Source organism: Parasteatoda tepidariorum, chromosome 4, assembly GCF_043381705.1.
Source record: "Parasteatoda tepidariorum isolate YZ-2023 chromosome 4, CAS_Ptep_4.0, whole genome shotgun sequence".
NCBI lineage: Eukaryota > Metazoa > Arthropoda > Arachnida > Araneae > Theridiidae > Parasteatoda > Parasteatoda tepidariorum.
In genome coordinates, this window is record NC_092207.1 from 54228871 (window position 1) to 54246042 (window position 17172).

General features: G+C 27.1%; 1 protein-coding gene across 4 annotated transcripts in view; it reads left to right on the forward strand.

Moving 5' to 3' along the window:
• The window catches only part of LOC107452086 (leishmanolysin-like peptidase, invadolysin), a 180460-nt gene that overhangs the window by 146371 nt on the left and 16917 nt on the right, over positions 1-17172 (forward strand). For 3 of the 4 annotated variants that reach the window (XM_043049228.2, XM_043049194.2, XM_043049266.2), the window contains exons 3-8: positions 4698-4728; positions 9287-9369; positions 10233-10350; positions 12929-13107; positions 15394-15499; positions 16434-16528. In XM_043049228.2, the coding sequence (XP_042905162.1) occupies positions 4698-4728; positions 9287-9369; positions 10233-10350; positions 12929-13107; positions 15394-15499; positions 16434-16528 (612 nt within the window). Of the gene's footprint in view, positions 1-4697; positions 4729-8122; positions 8154-9286; positions 9370-10232; positions 10351-12928; positions 13108-15393; positions 15500-16433; positions 16529-17172 lie in introns of all 4 variants that reach the window. The other variant, XM_071179858.1, reaches the window with a different exon arrangement.

The window sequence follows — 17172 nt, forward strand, 5'->3', positions numbered from 1 at the left end:
ATCATCAATGAATCGTTTAATGATCAATCGTTTAATCATCAATGCAGAAAGAATGAACCTTGATGACGCAGGTGGTAGAGTGCTTGCCTTCCAATGAGATGAACCGGGTTCGAATCCCAGCGCTGGCTGGTCGATAAGAATTCCGCATCCGGCTTGCGCAGGACACAGTGCTTACGTGAAACATTCTCAGTGGTAGACGGATGTAATTCCCTTTGCCGCCAGGCTAACCGTGGGAGGTTTTCGTAGTTTTCCTCTCCATGTAACACAAATACGGCTTAGTTCCATCAAAAAAGTCCTTCACGAAGGCAATTTCCCCCCAATACTTGATCCAGAAGTTTCCCTGTCTTCTAGATTGGGTTTAAAATTACAAGGCTACGGAGTTGAACATTAGTAGTCGTATACAAAATTGGGTCGGCTGTTCAATGACGGTTATAAAATAAAATAATAAAAAATAGAAAGAATCTGGAAAACAGAATTTTCATTTCTAGAGCTCAATGTCTCTATTCAAAATTTTGATCCTTCACAATCCATTAGTTTGTGATGGAACGATTCATGTGGAAGTAGAGTTCTAATTTACAGTTCAAAGCTATAATATATATAAAATATATTTCTCTTAGAATATTTTTAAATAAAGTTCTTTCAAGTCAGAATATGTAAGTAAATTTTGTCACATATTTATATTATTTTTATTATTAAATTAACTTTTTATATCCGTAAATTATTTCTATATGGGATTTTTGTTAAAAATATAATCTAATTTCAGCAAAAAAAATTTTTTTTTTGCTACAAGTGGCTATTAAATGTAAAGGACAGTTCGATATCGCACTCATTAGGTTTGAGGAAAGCGTGGCTACAAAACTATTAGAGTCTACCGGCCTCTCGCTATTAACTAAAAATTTAAATTTTTAGTTTCATTTTTCGTATGGACAACAATCATGTAACTCTTATGACGATGCCAAAATAATTATTTTTCTAATTCGGTAGGACATTTTCAATTTCCCAATATATTTCTTTTTTTAATTGTGTTTGAAACGAAATCTTTGAGATCTTCATAGCAAATAAACTGTATTTTTCTATTGCCTTTGCACTATTTTCGTTGCATTTTTACAAATTATTCTTTGCGGCTGATTTTCAAGTAACAGTAATTATTATTTCGAAAAACTAAAGTAATGAACTGTATAACAAGTTGCAGTCACAGTAGAAGACATATTTTGTTAGAGACAGAAAAAACAATTCCATTTCGTTTAACAGCGACGCGTCATCAGCAGAAACGAGCTATAAGCTTGACTGAGGTGACGAGAATTTATTGTTCCCTTGTTGAAAACGGAATAAAAATGCCAAAAAAAGATGAATAATCCTTTTGGTACCAAAGACTGCAATTTCCACCAAAAACTATTTTTCTTCAAAGGCAATTAAACTTCGAAACTGTCAGCAACAGATCTCTAAATAAATTAGTGGTCAGCTATTTTTTTTTCTCCGTCATTCTAGTAGCTTTTTGCTCATTTGTTTCATTTCGCTGTTGGACTATTTTTGAGGGAGATCTTATTTTGTTTTGACAAACGAAATAAAGTGGGAAGAAACTGAGGCTTTCTTATAATGGGTTTTCCTGAAATTATTTTGTTTCTTCTTCTTCTTCTAAAGAAAAAGTTGCGTTTTCTGAGTTATATTTTCGTTTTGATCTTATATGCTGTCTTTCTTTTTAAGTGCACAGCTTTTGTTGGCATTTTGCTTGTAACGTAATTAAAATATGGCTATTTTTTCTTAGATTTATTTTTTTAATTACAAGAGTTGTTTTCTTGAGATTGTCTCTTGAGACATTTTCGCGATTACAAGAGTTGTTGAGGAACGATTTTTGATGTGCCATTATTACTCAACATCAGTGGCGTGCAGAGAGTGGGACGAGGTGGCAACAGCCTCAGTTATTTAATAAAAGAATGACTAAGCACTAAAACTTTTAATCTATTATTTTTTTTTTTATCATGAGATGTTTTTTAACGACTGAATATTTGCCACATTTTATGAGGAATATATGTGTTATTTAAATAAATTCAATAATAGGATTAAGAGCATTAGTGCTGAAGAGAAAGATTCAAAGAAAATCCCCTATAAAGTGTAAATGTTCTTTACATTTAAGAAAAATCAAAATTGAGGAGATTTTGTTAGAAGTAATTAGTTTTTCACCAAGAATTTCTGCTGACATTAACACAGAGAATTAAATTTCTAAATATTGTAAATTTGTAATATTTTAAATTTATGTTGTAAAGATTGTAAATTGAGGTATGGGAAACTATTCAGCAATTTAATTAGATTTTTAGAAGCGACGTCATGCGTGGGTCATCCTGCCATCCAATCAGGTTCGACGCACACGCGTGATGCAGCTTGTAAACATTTTGACTGAAATCTCTCCTTCTAGTTAATAGAATACTTTAAAATATCGAGTTAGGTTTACATAATGAATCTTTCTTTATTTTTTTTCGTCACTACGAGAGATTACACTTCTCTTTATTTAAGGGGCTTTTTTTAATCTAGGAATTTCCTGCCAACATCCACGTTCTATGCGCCACTGCTCTGTATCTTAATTTGTTTTGAATTTGTGTTTGTGTTTCTGAAATGAAACTTTTTATATGATGCTGCAATGGCTAAAATAAATAGCATGAAAAATAGAAACATTAGATTGCGTTTTCAAATCGACCTAGAAGCAAAAAATTTATCAAATGACCTTCTGCTCAAAAATTATATAAACGTTGAAATAGAAACTATAGCGATTAATTGGTCTAAAAAACGAGAACCAAAACATCAAAACTTGTTTGAGGATACAGCGAGAAACGGAAAGGTGGTTATGAGAAACACCTTCAAGTTTTCTCAAACAATAAATCTGATTTTGAAGCTATCTATCCCGTCATCATCTCTTGTGAAGTGTCTGAACAGATCTTGATTAATTTACGACTTTGTGCAATGTGTATACTTTTTTACTTTATTTTTTTACAAGGATTCTAAAAATACCTATTAAAGGCGGTGATTACGGGACACTCTGTATATAGTAAGCCTGCAGCAAATATTATTTTTCTCTCGGGGGCATCTTAAGGTATCGACCCATTATTAAAATCACACTATATCTACATTTAGTAAGACATTTTGATTTAAAATAATATTGTTTGAACAAATACAACGGTAATTATAATTTGAGTGATAGCAACCTATGATAGTGTGAATATAATTATTACTCATTGCAATAATAATTACTGTTATTGCTGATACCTTGCATAATTTTTAAAAACAAATCTGATATGTTTGAATATCTTGAGCCGATTTTAGTTTTACATTGGGTGAAAACGATTACTGAATGTCAAAAACGGAATTTATGTGAGAAAAAACTAATAAATAATGTAATATAATAATATTAAACAGAAATTATAGAGTTCTGTGCAAAAGAAAATGTCCTCTTAATATTGAGTTTTAGTTTTTATTTTAGTTTCATATTTTCTTTTACATGTTTAATTGTACAACTCTGATCTTCTTTATGAATTTTAAATAAACTCAATGAAATCAAAAATATAAAGGAATTTTTATTCTATTTTGCGAGTTAATAAAATTATTATTTTTTTTTAATTTTATCAATTTATCTATTACACTTATTGCGTTAAGTTCGATTTATAACATTGGGATAATTTAGATTAATTTACTATCAGTATAATCTAAATAATAATAAACACTTCAAAAAATAGAATAAAATCTAATATAAAGAAAATGAAAAGGATTCTGATGAAACGTAAATTTCTTATAACCCTGTCTTTTTTATAAAAAGGATTGATGACATAAATAGTTATAAGAATGTTTATATTTCTTTTTCCGCTTATGAGAATTGTCTACTTTAAAACGGCTTTACACGTCTGCATCGAATCTTTTGTTCGCGAATAGTGATCCACGTATAAAGTTTATTCATCTAACAAAAATATATTTCTCCAGACATTTTCTTTTTGGCATTTATACTTTAAATCGTCGGAGAAAAATAGTATTCAATATTTGACTTTCAACTCAAATCATAGAAATATTTGTACATAAATGTTATTAAGGTTTTTGTCGCAAAAACTTATCAGCCTTAAAGCTATTTATGTTTTATTAATTCTTTCAAAAACATTACCTACTCTCTTCACGAAATATCAATTAAAATCAGTTTCAAACTAAACATGAATTTGGTTCGATTACTATTAATTAATCGATTACTATTAATATTTTCTTATATCTTAAAAATCGTGAGCTCATTATTAGGCATCCCATTTGAAAAATTTTTCGATTAGTATGATTTTTTTCCCTCTTCATTTCAAATTTATAGAGTTAGAATGAAATAATTTTATTTGTATTTCGTTTCAGATTATCCCATAACAAAAAGATGGTTAGCTATGTGTGGGGAGAGAAAAAATTGTATACACACAATCGAAGAAAACATAAAATTTCTTGTCTTTTTAAGATTAACGGAACCGTATTAAAAATTATTAATTCGCTGCTTCGAAAAAGACTTAGGCACTTTAAGTTGGTATAAATGGTCGACAAATGTAACGATAATTCAAATATTGATACTTCTATTGAATACATGATTGCTTTTTATGCTTTTTAAATTTTTCTTAAATTTCAGAGATTATACTGCATTATTATATATCTGCAGATTTTTATGTGACATTTTTTTCTTCCATTTGTAGGTTACCACCAGAAAAATTTGAAGTGATAAATGTGAGCAATATTTCAATTTCTTTCTTTCTGTAATGTTTTTAACGCCTGATAATAGTGCAATAACTTCTTTTCATTATCATTTTTTTTTTTTAAATTAAGATATACACATTTTTAATCATTTTGAATTGTATAATTTTAAATGAAGAAATCCTAAATTTAGTACGGAATCGTTTGAATAGGTCTAGAGAAATAAAAGCTTAAAAGTACCTCTTATTTTTCTTTCTTTATTTATTTATTTTAAAAAAAAAGACAGACGAATTTAATTACTTTAGCATGTTATTCTCACAAAAAGAACGGCCTAATCTTGTAGATAATTTGCCTTACTGTTTTTAAGCAGGATTTTTGAGAGGGAAAAAAGGAAAAAATTCCATCTTTGTCATACTCTAAGCACATTTGAGTCAGCCAACATATAATTTATGACGAAATATATTTTAATTTATTTGTAAATAGTATATTTTACACTTCTCAAAAGTGTCAATATATTCATTGGCTGATTCCTGGTTTGATTTAAATTGACTAGGTAACTTAAATTACGGTTAACAAACTTCATTTTCTGTTAATTTTTCGCTAAGGGACAGTTCAAATATTACGTAAACGTGGTTTTTTGGCAATTTTTGATTTCCCTTTTGTCAACAAAAATCGCAAAACACCTCCAATGTAAGAAAGCTGCAACAACAGTAATTCTAATTTGAAGATTAAACTCAAAAAGAGATGTAGCTTTGCCTAAAACAAAACTTACATTATCAAATTAAATCAAATGACCTCAAAAACTTATAAGACTTACAGTAGAATATTCTTTAGGAATCTTTGTTGTCCAAAACTGTACACATCAGAAACTCTTCTAAGAAATTTTTTTCTTTCCACAAATTCAACTTTTATTCCTAAATTTGAAATTTTTCCACGTGCAATTTTTATTTGTTACATTTTCAACTCTTTTCACTTTTACTATTTTTTAAAAGTTTTGAAATCAAGGTGATTTTAATATCTTAAGTGAGCAATACTTATATTCCACCCCCATAGTTAGCAAAAATTAGCAAATCACCCTCCGTTGGGTGCTTAGGTAATGTACGTGACTGGTCCCTTCTGGGCATTTTTTTTTTTACAAATTCAATTTTGATTGTAGATAAAACTCACTCACAATTGTCACTATCATTAATAATTTAACACTGTCTTATACCTATATTCACGTTAAATAAATATGAATGAAAATAATTATTTGTTTAAAAAACAAGTAGCTCAAACTTTTGGGGATGTACCACTTTATGCGATTCAAGTTGACGTGGTGGATGAAAATTGTTTCTTTACTTACAATGGGTTTTAATTCGGCAATACAAATTAGTTTGGGCAACAAACATAATTTATACGCCAAATAAAATACTACAGGATATTTTATTCCAAAATGCTGTCTTTTTTTGATTTTTTATTAGCGTTTAAGATAATTTTTTTTTTTTTTTAAATTTTGTACTTTTTCTTTCTATAGATTAAAAAACATCAGCGTCGGTGTACGGAATACGAGTTGTAAATGACGTGATTATTATTAACAATCTATGTGTATTATCAAAAACTAATGGGCTGCGCCCCCTGCTCGCTAGCGCTCGCCAACCCCCGAAAATTGCTACGCAATCTTATATGGTTTGCTTCGCAAACCACGCTCTCTTCGCTCGCTACTAACTTAGATTCATTGCAAGTACACAAAATTCTAAGAATTCAAAACAATCATTCAAATCCATACAACAACNTAATTTTTAAAAACAAATCTGATATGTTTGAATATCTTGAGCCGATTTTAGTTTTACATTGGATGAAAACGATTACTGAATGTCAAAAACGGAATTTATGTGAGAAAAAACTAATAAATAATGTAATATAATAATATTAAACAGAAATTATAGAGTTCTGTGCAAAAGAAAATGTCCTCTTAATATTGAGTTTTAGTTTTTATTTTAGTTTCATATTTTCTTTTACATGTTTAATTGTACAACTCTGATCTTCTTTATGAATTTTAAATAAACTCAATGAAATCAAAAATATAAAGGAATTTTTATTCTATTTTGCGAGTTAATAAAATTAATTTTTTTTTAATTTTATCAATTTATCTATTACATTTATTGCGTTAAGTTCGAGTTATAGCATTGGGATAATTTAGATTAATTTACTATCAATATAATCTAAATAATAATAAACACTTCAAAAAATAGAATAAAATCTAATGTAAGGAAAATAAAAAGGATTCTGATGAAATAAAAAGGATTGATTACATAAATAGTTATAAGAATGTTTATATTTCTTTTTCCGCTTATGAGAATTGTCTACTTTAAAACAGCTTTACACGTCTGCATCAAATCTTTTGTTCGCAAATAGTGATCCATGTATAAAGTTTATTCATCTAACAAAAATATATTTCTCCAGACATTTTCTTTTCGGCATTTATACTTTAAATCGTCTGAGAAAAATAGTATTCAATATTTGACTTTCAACACAAATCATAGAAATATTTATACATAAATGTTATTAAGGTTTTTGTAGCAAAAACTTACCAGCCTTAAAGCTATTTATGTTTTATTAATTCTTTCAAGAACATTAACTATTCTCTTCATGAAATATTATTTAAAATCAGTTTCAAACTAAACCTGAATTTGATTCGATTACTATTAATTAATCGATTACTTTTAATACTTTCTAATATCTTAAAAATCGTGAGCTCGCTATTAAGCATCCCATTTGAAAATTGTTTCGATTATTATGATTTTATTAAGTTATTAAGGTTTTATGATGTTATTAAGGTTTTTGTCGCACAGCCTTAAAGCTATTTATGTTTTATTAATTTTTTCAAAAATATTAACTACTCTCTTCATGAAATATTAATTTAAATCAGTTTCAAACTAAACATGAATTTGGTTCGATTACTATTAATTAATTGATTACTATTTAATACTTTCTAATATTTTTAAAAAATCGTGAGCTCGCTATTAAGCATCCCATTTGAAAATTGTTTCGATTATTATGATTTTTTTTCCCCTCTTCCTCTTAAATTTAGAGAGTTAGAATGAAATAATTTTATTTGTATTTCGTTTCAGATTATCACATAACAAAAAGATGGTTAGCTATGTGTAGGGAGAGAAAAAATTGTACACACACAATCGAAGAAAACATAAAATCCCTTGTCTTTTTGAGATTAACGGAACTATATTAGAAATCAATGATTTTCAACTTCGAAAAAGACTTTAGGCACTTTAAGTTGGTATAAATGGGTGACAAATGTAACGATAATTCAAATATTGATACTTCTATTGAAAACATGATTACTTTTTGTGCTTTTTAAATTTTTCTTAAATTTCAGAGTTTATACTTTATCTGCAGATTTTTATGTGACATTTTTCTCTTCCATTTGTAGGTTACCACCAGAAAAATTTGAAGTGATAAATGTGAGCAATATTTCAATTTCTTACTTTCTGTAATGTTTTTAACGCCTGATAATAGTGCAATAACTTCTTTCCATTATCATTTTTTTTTTAAATTTAAGATATACACATTTTTAATCATTTTCAATTGTGTAATTTTAAATGAAGAAATCCTAAATTTAGTACGGAGTCGTTTGAATAGTTCTAGAGAAATAAAAATTTAAAATTACCGCTTTTTTTTTTTTTTTTTTTNTTTTTTTTTTGAAGTTTTACTGCTTAGAAACTATTTGATCTATGTCCATCAAACTTTAGATTCTGTTATTTTAAAGTACGTAGTTTAAAAAGTTTTGTGAAATTTTATGTACTTCTTTGTACAGTCATAGTTTGAGAATTATTTAATTAAACAATGCATTATAACAAAAATAAAAATAGTATCCTGAATAAATTTACCTTTTATAAACAAATTTGATAATTGTGTACAAGCGTGCTATTTTTTTTTGTTCATTAAAATAATTCTAGTAATATATATAATATATAAAAATTAAAATTAACAGTCTTTTCAACAAAATATTGGAACCTTATTTGCAGTTCTAGACCGAGTTACCCCACACTTTGAGAGTCAAACGAATCCGTAAAAGAATAGTGCATATTCGTAGCTATATAAAAGCTTATATTAAAAACGTATACTATAAAAACTTTATATGCGTATAACGTAATATACCTATAAAAACATCTATATTAAAACATACATTCGAAGAAAACACGACTTGTGTCAAATTTCGTTAAGTAAAATATCGTCTGCAATAATGAAGTAGTACACAGGCATTTATGGTATACTCCTTGAACCATAACTCTAGATTCTAATCTTTTGATTTAGTCTAATCATATAGTTTCTGATGTATTAATGTGCAAATCAGATGATTGGACAAAATAAAAAAGTTATTCAGATATTTTCTTATTTTGCGTGCTATACTTAAAATTAATTCCTTGGAAAAATACTCAGTTAAGACTTAAAATTCATAAATTTAAAAAAAAGCCACATAATTATGAAGCAGCCAATTTAGTGTTTAAATCAATCAAAAGAGATATGCTTTTTTAATCTTTTAGTTAAAAAATGTTGCTTTATTTGAGATATGTTTTTTTTCTTCTCTTTATAGTCAACAATCCTGCCACAAGCTTTAGAATATTGGCAGAAAACTTTATTAGTAAGACCTATGAATGTTCCAATTAGACTAAACAGGTATGGGTTACTTATTATCTAATTGTTGTTTCCTTTTTTTTATGACAAGTACTCTTGCAGTTTTAAAATAACAAATAAACTCAAACTATATTGGGACTGGGATAGCGTTGAAGGGGAGTTCGAATCCAGCTGGCTGAAGACTCACCGTGTAGTAAATTGTGACTGGTGCACGTTAAATCTGTCGGGTCACAGAGTACTCCATGTTCCCATAACAAACTATGCCCCTGGGGTACTGAATTAGAGATTGGTAGTTTTCTAGTTCAGTTTAAAATTATAATCTGTATATGAGAATGAATGGATGTATGAATGGGTCCGCCCTGTAAACGGATGTGACATATAAGTGTGGCAGAAGTCAAATTATTGGCCATATATGGCGCCACTGAAAAAAAGAACAATTGCAACTCTTGTCTTTATGACCTACAACTACGACAGGAACTCGAACTAAATAAAGGTAAATTTTCAATTTAATTATGGTTTATAATTTTGCGTATAACATTGTAATATGTCAGTAGGGTAATGCCGATACATGATGATGATAATGCCGATTCACTCATTGTATTCTATAAAATTTTAAATTTACTTGAAGAAAATTACTTTAAATTGTTGAAATTACTAATCTGATAAGATCTAACTCATTTTAATTATGTAAGAACTTCTCATTCTTAGTTGCATTAAGTCATAGAAACTCATTTAAAAATCTTTTGTTAAAACTTAAACCGTAATATTTTCCTAAACAAAACTTTTTTGACACGTAAAGCTTCATTACTTTTTTCTTGGTGGATGCATATATGTTTATTGTGATGTGTTGTAATATACATTTTTTAAGAGCAATATAGTAACAAAATGTTTCATTTCTCTTTCAGAAAGTGTCCTAATAATCACGCTTTTTTTTCTGAAGATATTTCTATTCAACATTGTAAAGAACGTTGTGAAAATATTACCACTTGTGGGGAAGTTATAGTCCCTGAAGAACACTTAGAGGTACAACTTTTCTTTACTTTCTCATTCCAAATTGAACTAAAACAACCTTTATTTTTTAATTGATTTGTGTTTCATGTCATAATATTCATTCTGAAGTTTAGTGGGGAAAAAATTTGTACCTTTAAAATCAACTAAGTTATTAAAATATAAGAGAAGATTAAGGGCAATCAAGTTGTAATTTCTGATGTAGTTTTTATTCATTTTGAGATGTGCATGTTTACTTCTTAAACTACTAGACCACTTTACTTGATCAAGTAAGAATTTTTTTCCCACTCGCTGATCAATACCGAATATTCGGCTTAAATAAATAAATCGGCCGTATAGCAACATTTTTTTAGTTTAGACATTATTAAAAAATAATCAAAACTTAACTGTATTATTGTTAGGGGGTAAAGGGAAAAAAAACTTTAATAGAAATGTTTGGGATAATAAAGATAATGCATGAATATTTAAGATATAAAAAACTGACTAACAGCTTTCAGATTAAAAAAACTAAAGTTGTATTTTTGAAAGAAAAAGAAATTGAAGAAAAAAAAATTATCCACAAATCATTAAAAGAGATAATGTCTATCAGAAACACTTTTAAAAACACTATCATAAGAAAAACTATAATGAAACAAAGATTATATACAAGAGCAAAGCAGAGAAAATAAAAAAGGATCTTAATGTTTAAAAGAAAATTTTAGAGCTAAACATTACAATGTTTTCAATTAGTACCGTATTCTCAAGAAAAAAGTAAAGATTAAAGTCTTATAGAGGCCCTCTTAATGTGCGGGTCATAATAAAAACGTCTATAAAAACATAAGTTTTTTGAAAAAGAAAAATCTAGATCTAAACCGAAACAAAAATCCTTCTTAATTTTCAAATGGTAGATTTAACGCTAAAAATCTTATTTTAACTTTTTCACATTGTCGTATTTTTAAAAAAAAGGCACCATAAAAGAAAAACGCTCATTAGAAACGCTCTTTAAAAAATGATGTCGTAATAAAAACGCTGATAAAAAGAAAAGTTAATTGAAAAAAATCAAAAAAGAAACATAAAATTTTTTTTCTTTGTTTTGAAATATAACTTTAACGTTAAGAATCACAATATTCTATGTAACTAGTTATCTGTTTTACTGTACTCGAAAAAAGTGACAAAAAAATAAAGTCTATTAGTCTATTAACAAGCTTCGCTTTAGTTAAAACAGAAAAACAAACAAAAATGACATGAAGCAAAAGTTCTCAGTTTTTGAAATATAAGGTTTTGAAATAACCATAAAAGTATATTAGTAGTATAACTTGCCCGAGTATAATTTTTTAAAAAAAAGGAGAGAAAAACAACGAAAAAATCAGCATTTAAATAACTTATGAATCAGTATAAAGTAATCTAGTTTACTTAAAATTTTCCTTTTCCATGTGTCTTTCAGAACATAAATTAACAAGTTTTTGATATTAACAAAACTATGCATGTAAAAATTATATCTAATAATGCAATGTAAAAAATATGATTTTAGATTATTCTTTATTAAATTTCCCCCATTAAAACTTAATTGAAAAATAATTTTCCAAATAATTCTTTTCCGAATATTTGACCAAATATTGGGCAGACCGAATATTCGGCAGAAGGGCTGCATACCGAATAGTGGCCGAATATTCGATGCATGCATAATGTCAATAAATGTAAATGTTCAGGTTTAGGAACTTAATAAAATTTGCATTATCCTTTTTCCTGCCACACCATTGTCTTCTTCAAATTCCTCTTTTAACATTTGAAATAAACTATCGATATTTTATTACATTCTAATTCCATGTCAATTTACCTGATTTCTGTGTTATTATTACCAATTCAAATTTGGTCTAGCATCTAATTCGTATTGGTTTTTAAACTTATAATTTTTATGACAGTCCTACTTTGATCAAACAACTTTAAAAATATAATTTTAACATTAATTATTGTTTTGCTTTCTATGTTAAATCATTTTAGAATAGTTTTTAGCTAACTTGAAACAAAATTAAAATAAGATAATTTTTGGTTAGGTACTTGACTTAATTTAGAATCAGCAAACTTTAGTTTGCTATGATTTTTACTGAACATAGTGGTATCTGAATTAATAATTTTTATTTTGTATTATACTTTATGTAAATTGCAATAAGTATTTTATAAAGTTAAATTAGTTTTTTATATTATTTGATTGATGAAAATTCATTTTTACCCATTTTGCATGTGCTAAATTAATGAAAAAAAGTGATTAAACAGTTCATGCTGTCGTTCATGAGGAACATCAGGTCAAAAAATTACTTAAAAGAAAAAGTATAAATGTTTCTTTTGTAGAGCCGAATAAAATTTTTACAAGCAATGTATTAAAAAAGGAAATAATTTCAAGTTTTTCTAATTAATAAGAATTTAATATGTTTTGAAAAGAAAAAATTCAAAAATGTTTAACGATTTTGTTTTCTATAAATAAGAGTTGATATGCACTAATCTGCCTAGTATATGAAATATAGTATATGTTTCAGAAACTGTGTTCGATACTTTATTTTCGACATAAATATATTTGATTAGTATACTTATGAAATAATTATTGTTATATTGTTAGCCTTGTTGTGTGTACAGTGCAACAGGACCCTTTTGCAAATCTTCATCTCCTGGAAATAATTCTGGAATCAAAGATGCAGATTTTGTATTTTATGTATCTGCTATGCAGACTGACCGCTGCCATAAGGGACAAACTGTAGCATATGCTGCTCATTGTCAGCAAGAAACAGCATTAGATAGGTTTGTAAATTATTTTTATTATATTATGTAATATAATTTAATTAAAAATTAACAGTGTTGTATTTTAAATGATGAATGCTTGAATACATTAAATGAATAAATTAAGTAGGGAATCAAGTATTTTCTAGTTTTTTAAGAATATTCTGATATTTTTAAAATATTATTTTAAAGCTGTTTTTTTTCTTTCTTTTTTTTAAATTTCCCATTTTGTATCATTTGAATTTATGTCTTTTCTCCTTTTCTTAATATGATTTTTGATCATGGGAAATTGAAGTAAATTTTAAATGCATATATGTTAATAACTTAAAAATTGCATGCATTTATGCAAGCAGTTATCAGTAGAATTTAATCAAAGTGAGATTATTCATTAGAAGGTAACAAAAAATAATGTATGGTCCATAAATATTAATGGAGGATTGAAATTGAAGTAAATTTTAAATGCATATATATTAATAACTTAAAAATTGCATGCATTTTTGCAAGCAGATATCAGTAGAATTTGATCTAATTGAGATTATTCATAGAAGGTAACAAAAAGAATAATGTATGATTGATAAAAATGTATAAATAAAGACTCAGAAATATTCCTCAAAAGAATCATAGAGGAATGTATGGTTGCAAATGCAAAGCAGATACACTACTTGTGCTCAAGTTAGAGACTGAAAAATGCTAGGCCTGTCAAAAATGATAATTTAATATCCAAAAATAACTGAACGCAACACTTTTCTTTTAAAAAAAGTTTTGAAGTAGGTGTTCAAAAATTGCAGCTGTAATGCATGCCTCACATTGACTAACAGAGGCTTATAAGAATGTAAGTTTCAATGATTTGTGGTTTTATAGCCTGTCTGCATTCTGTTAACAACTACATATTCCTTTATGGTTATTCCCTATTATCATTTTCCTGGCCTACATGTAGATTTTGGAACAATAATTTTGAATCACCTTGCATACAGTCAATTGGAATATGATTGGACCGACTAAACACAGGAAGTTCAAATTAACATTAGTTTTGATTTTTGACTTTAAAATATTAATTATAATATTCAGATATTTAATTAATGCATAAACATTATAGATCTTTTCAACTTCTAAACTGGAACCATTCAAAAATAGCTTATTCTTATTCCACTTTGGAAAGTTCACACATCTTCTATCTTTTTGACCATTGGTTCACAGTTTCATATCATCTACTAATATTTTCAATAACATATCTCTTAATATCATCAAAATAGTATTGGAAGGTATTCCATATTTCCCCAAATCTTTCTTTTTTTTTGTCGTTGGATTTCTATACTACTTTGATGTCTCAATAAGATTAGTTTTATCTTCACAAGTTAAGGAGTTTTTAACTTCTATAGTTCTGGAGTTTTTAACTTAATTTTCCAATAAATATTTCTTTAACACAAACTTTAACAATAAATTTTAAACTTAAAGCTTATTCAGAACTTGATTGATTCCAAATTAATGGAAAAGCTTGATACATACATTTTAGTTGAATCCTTTCATTTCTGAACTGTAATGCAATTCAGTGCATTATTGATGTTAACAATATATATAATACAGGTAAAAGAAAACAAATCAGAACATTCATTCTCCATGGGTGTTATATCTTTCTCTCAAACTGACTCAGCTTGTTCTGAATCGCTTTATTTTTTGAACATAGATTGCTGGCAGTATAGCAAAAATTATTTCTTCCTTAGTTGCAGTTAATTTTTTTCTTGTTTATGCTTTATTCAGCTCTAAAGGATCAAATGATCAATAGTAAAAGAATCAAGTTAAATTCAGTAAAAATCGATTTATTGGAAATGATTAAGGTGTCATTTCTGAATTCCAATACAATTCAGTGCAATATTGATGTTGATAATGTAAATAATATGGGTAAAATAAAAAGAATCAGAACATTCAATCGCCATGGGTGTTATATCTTTCTCCCAGACTGACTCAACTTGTTCTGAATGGTTCTGTTTATTGAACATATGGTAGCAGTAAAGCAAAAATTGTTTCTTTCTTACTTCTGTTGAATTTTTCTCTTGTTATTGCTTTGTTCAGTTTTAAAAGATGAAATGATCAATAGTAAAAGAATCAAGTTAAATTCAGTAAAAATTTGGTAACTAGTTTTTTTGCAAGTAACTAGCTCTAGTAGTAATATAAAATTAGGTCTTGTAAAATTAGATGTAACTAGTTTTTGCTTAAATGATTATATTTTAATTTTCTCAAATATGAGCTCTTATTAGTCTGAAGAGTTGTTTATTCTTTGACTCAAATAAATTTTTTTTTTCATTTCAGACCGATTGCTGGCCATGCAAACTTATGCCCAAACTCTATATCTACAAAGCCTCAAGATTTAGATACTCTTTTATCTACTGTTAAACATGAAATTCTTCATGCTTTAGTGAGTATATCAGTTTTACTTATCTATTGATGTTTAAGTGTTCAGAACATTTTCAGCTTTATTTTTTGCTTGCTAAATAAGTTAAAATTTGTTATAAAAATTAGAGAATAGAAAAAAAACGAACTAAAGAAAATTATAATTAAGAAACTTATTACAGCATGAATCTCATTAAATGATGTTATAACAATTGAAATCAAAAATTAGTTTCATTTTTTATCCTTGTTTCAAATATTTTCAGTAATTATTGAAAAGTATTTGGTAATTATTATCCACTTCTCTTTGAAATAGTCTTTTAAAATTTTAAAAGTCAAATATATTTTTATTTATTTTTGTTAAAAGTTTAACAAAACAAAAAAAGATAATTTGTTTTTAAATCATCCTCTTAATAAATTGATGTAGCAGAGCTTAACTACTATAAAAAAACCCTCTTTCTAGTTGCATGTTATTTTCTCATAAGGAAAAATGTCTTGAGCCAAGAATTATACTTCATTGAAGTTCTTATTTAGTACTTTTTGTCACATTCCCCTCAGGCGAAAATCTAAATTTACTGCTTTATAAGGTTTTCACTCATTTTTATTGCAATTTATAGATAGGGGATTTTCACATTCTAAGAATCTGTATTTTTTATTAAAAAAACTGCTTGATTAAAAAAAAAATTTCACTTCTAGTAATACTTTAATCTTCTCTAAAACTCTGAAAACTACACTATGAGTCCTTCTTTAAATTAGAAATTCAGCCTAGTTTCTTTCAAAAATATATTGTTACTCGTTAAATTTATAAAACTTTTCGAGTTTATTATTTACCCAAATACCTTATTTTGATTTTATACATATTTGATTCTTATATAGGATTCATTATTTTTTTCTTGCTTGATTATATTTTTGTTACAAATTGCTTATTATTTTAAAATGTTCATAACATTTTTTGCTCCTAGGGTTTTTCTGTTAGCTTATATGCTTATTTTAGAGACAAAGATGGGAGACCTTTGACACGGCGGGGCAGCAATGGAAAACCTATGGTGAACAAAGTGTAAGTATAAATTGTTTGATTATTCTCATACAATGCACTTTATATGATGCAGGAAACAAAATCTTCATTATTATAAATTTTTATTTTTTTCCAAGTAAAGAAATATGATTAAAATTTACCAATAATGGAATTCAAACCATTCACAAACTGTTACAATTCAAAAGCTTTCGGTATTTTTAGGGAGGGAGACAAAACTTCAATATAACTCCAGTTATCTACTACACACAGGCTAGCGATATACCAGAAAATAAAGTTGTTCATAATTTGTGTATTTTATTGAGTACATGTTCGAACATTAAACTATGAGTAGAACTATTAAAAATAGGTAACTAATATTATAAAATTTTAAACTTAGTATTACTATACATAACTTCTAAACTTATGTATCTTCTTTTAGACATTTGCACTGCTAATGTTTTATTTTATCCGGATACTCTTTAGTTTTTAATTCAAAGCAACCAAATCATAAGTTTTTTTTTTTTTTTTTTTAAATTGGAAAAAAAAATTAAGTGTTAAAAGGAATTGTTCAAAAACAAGCTGAATATTTTCTTCACAAGCTATTATTTTAAAAAGTACCTATTACATTTCATGAGGATACCATGCTCTTAGTTTAAGATTTGCAAAAAAATATTTCACCAATAAGA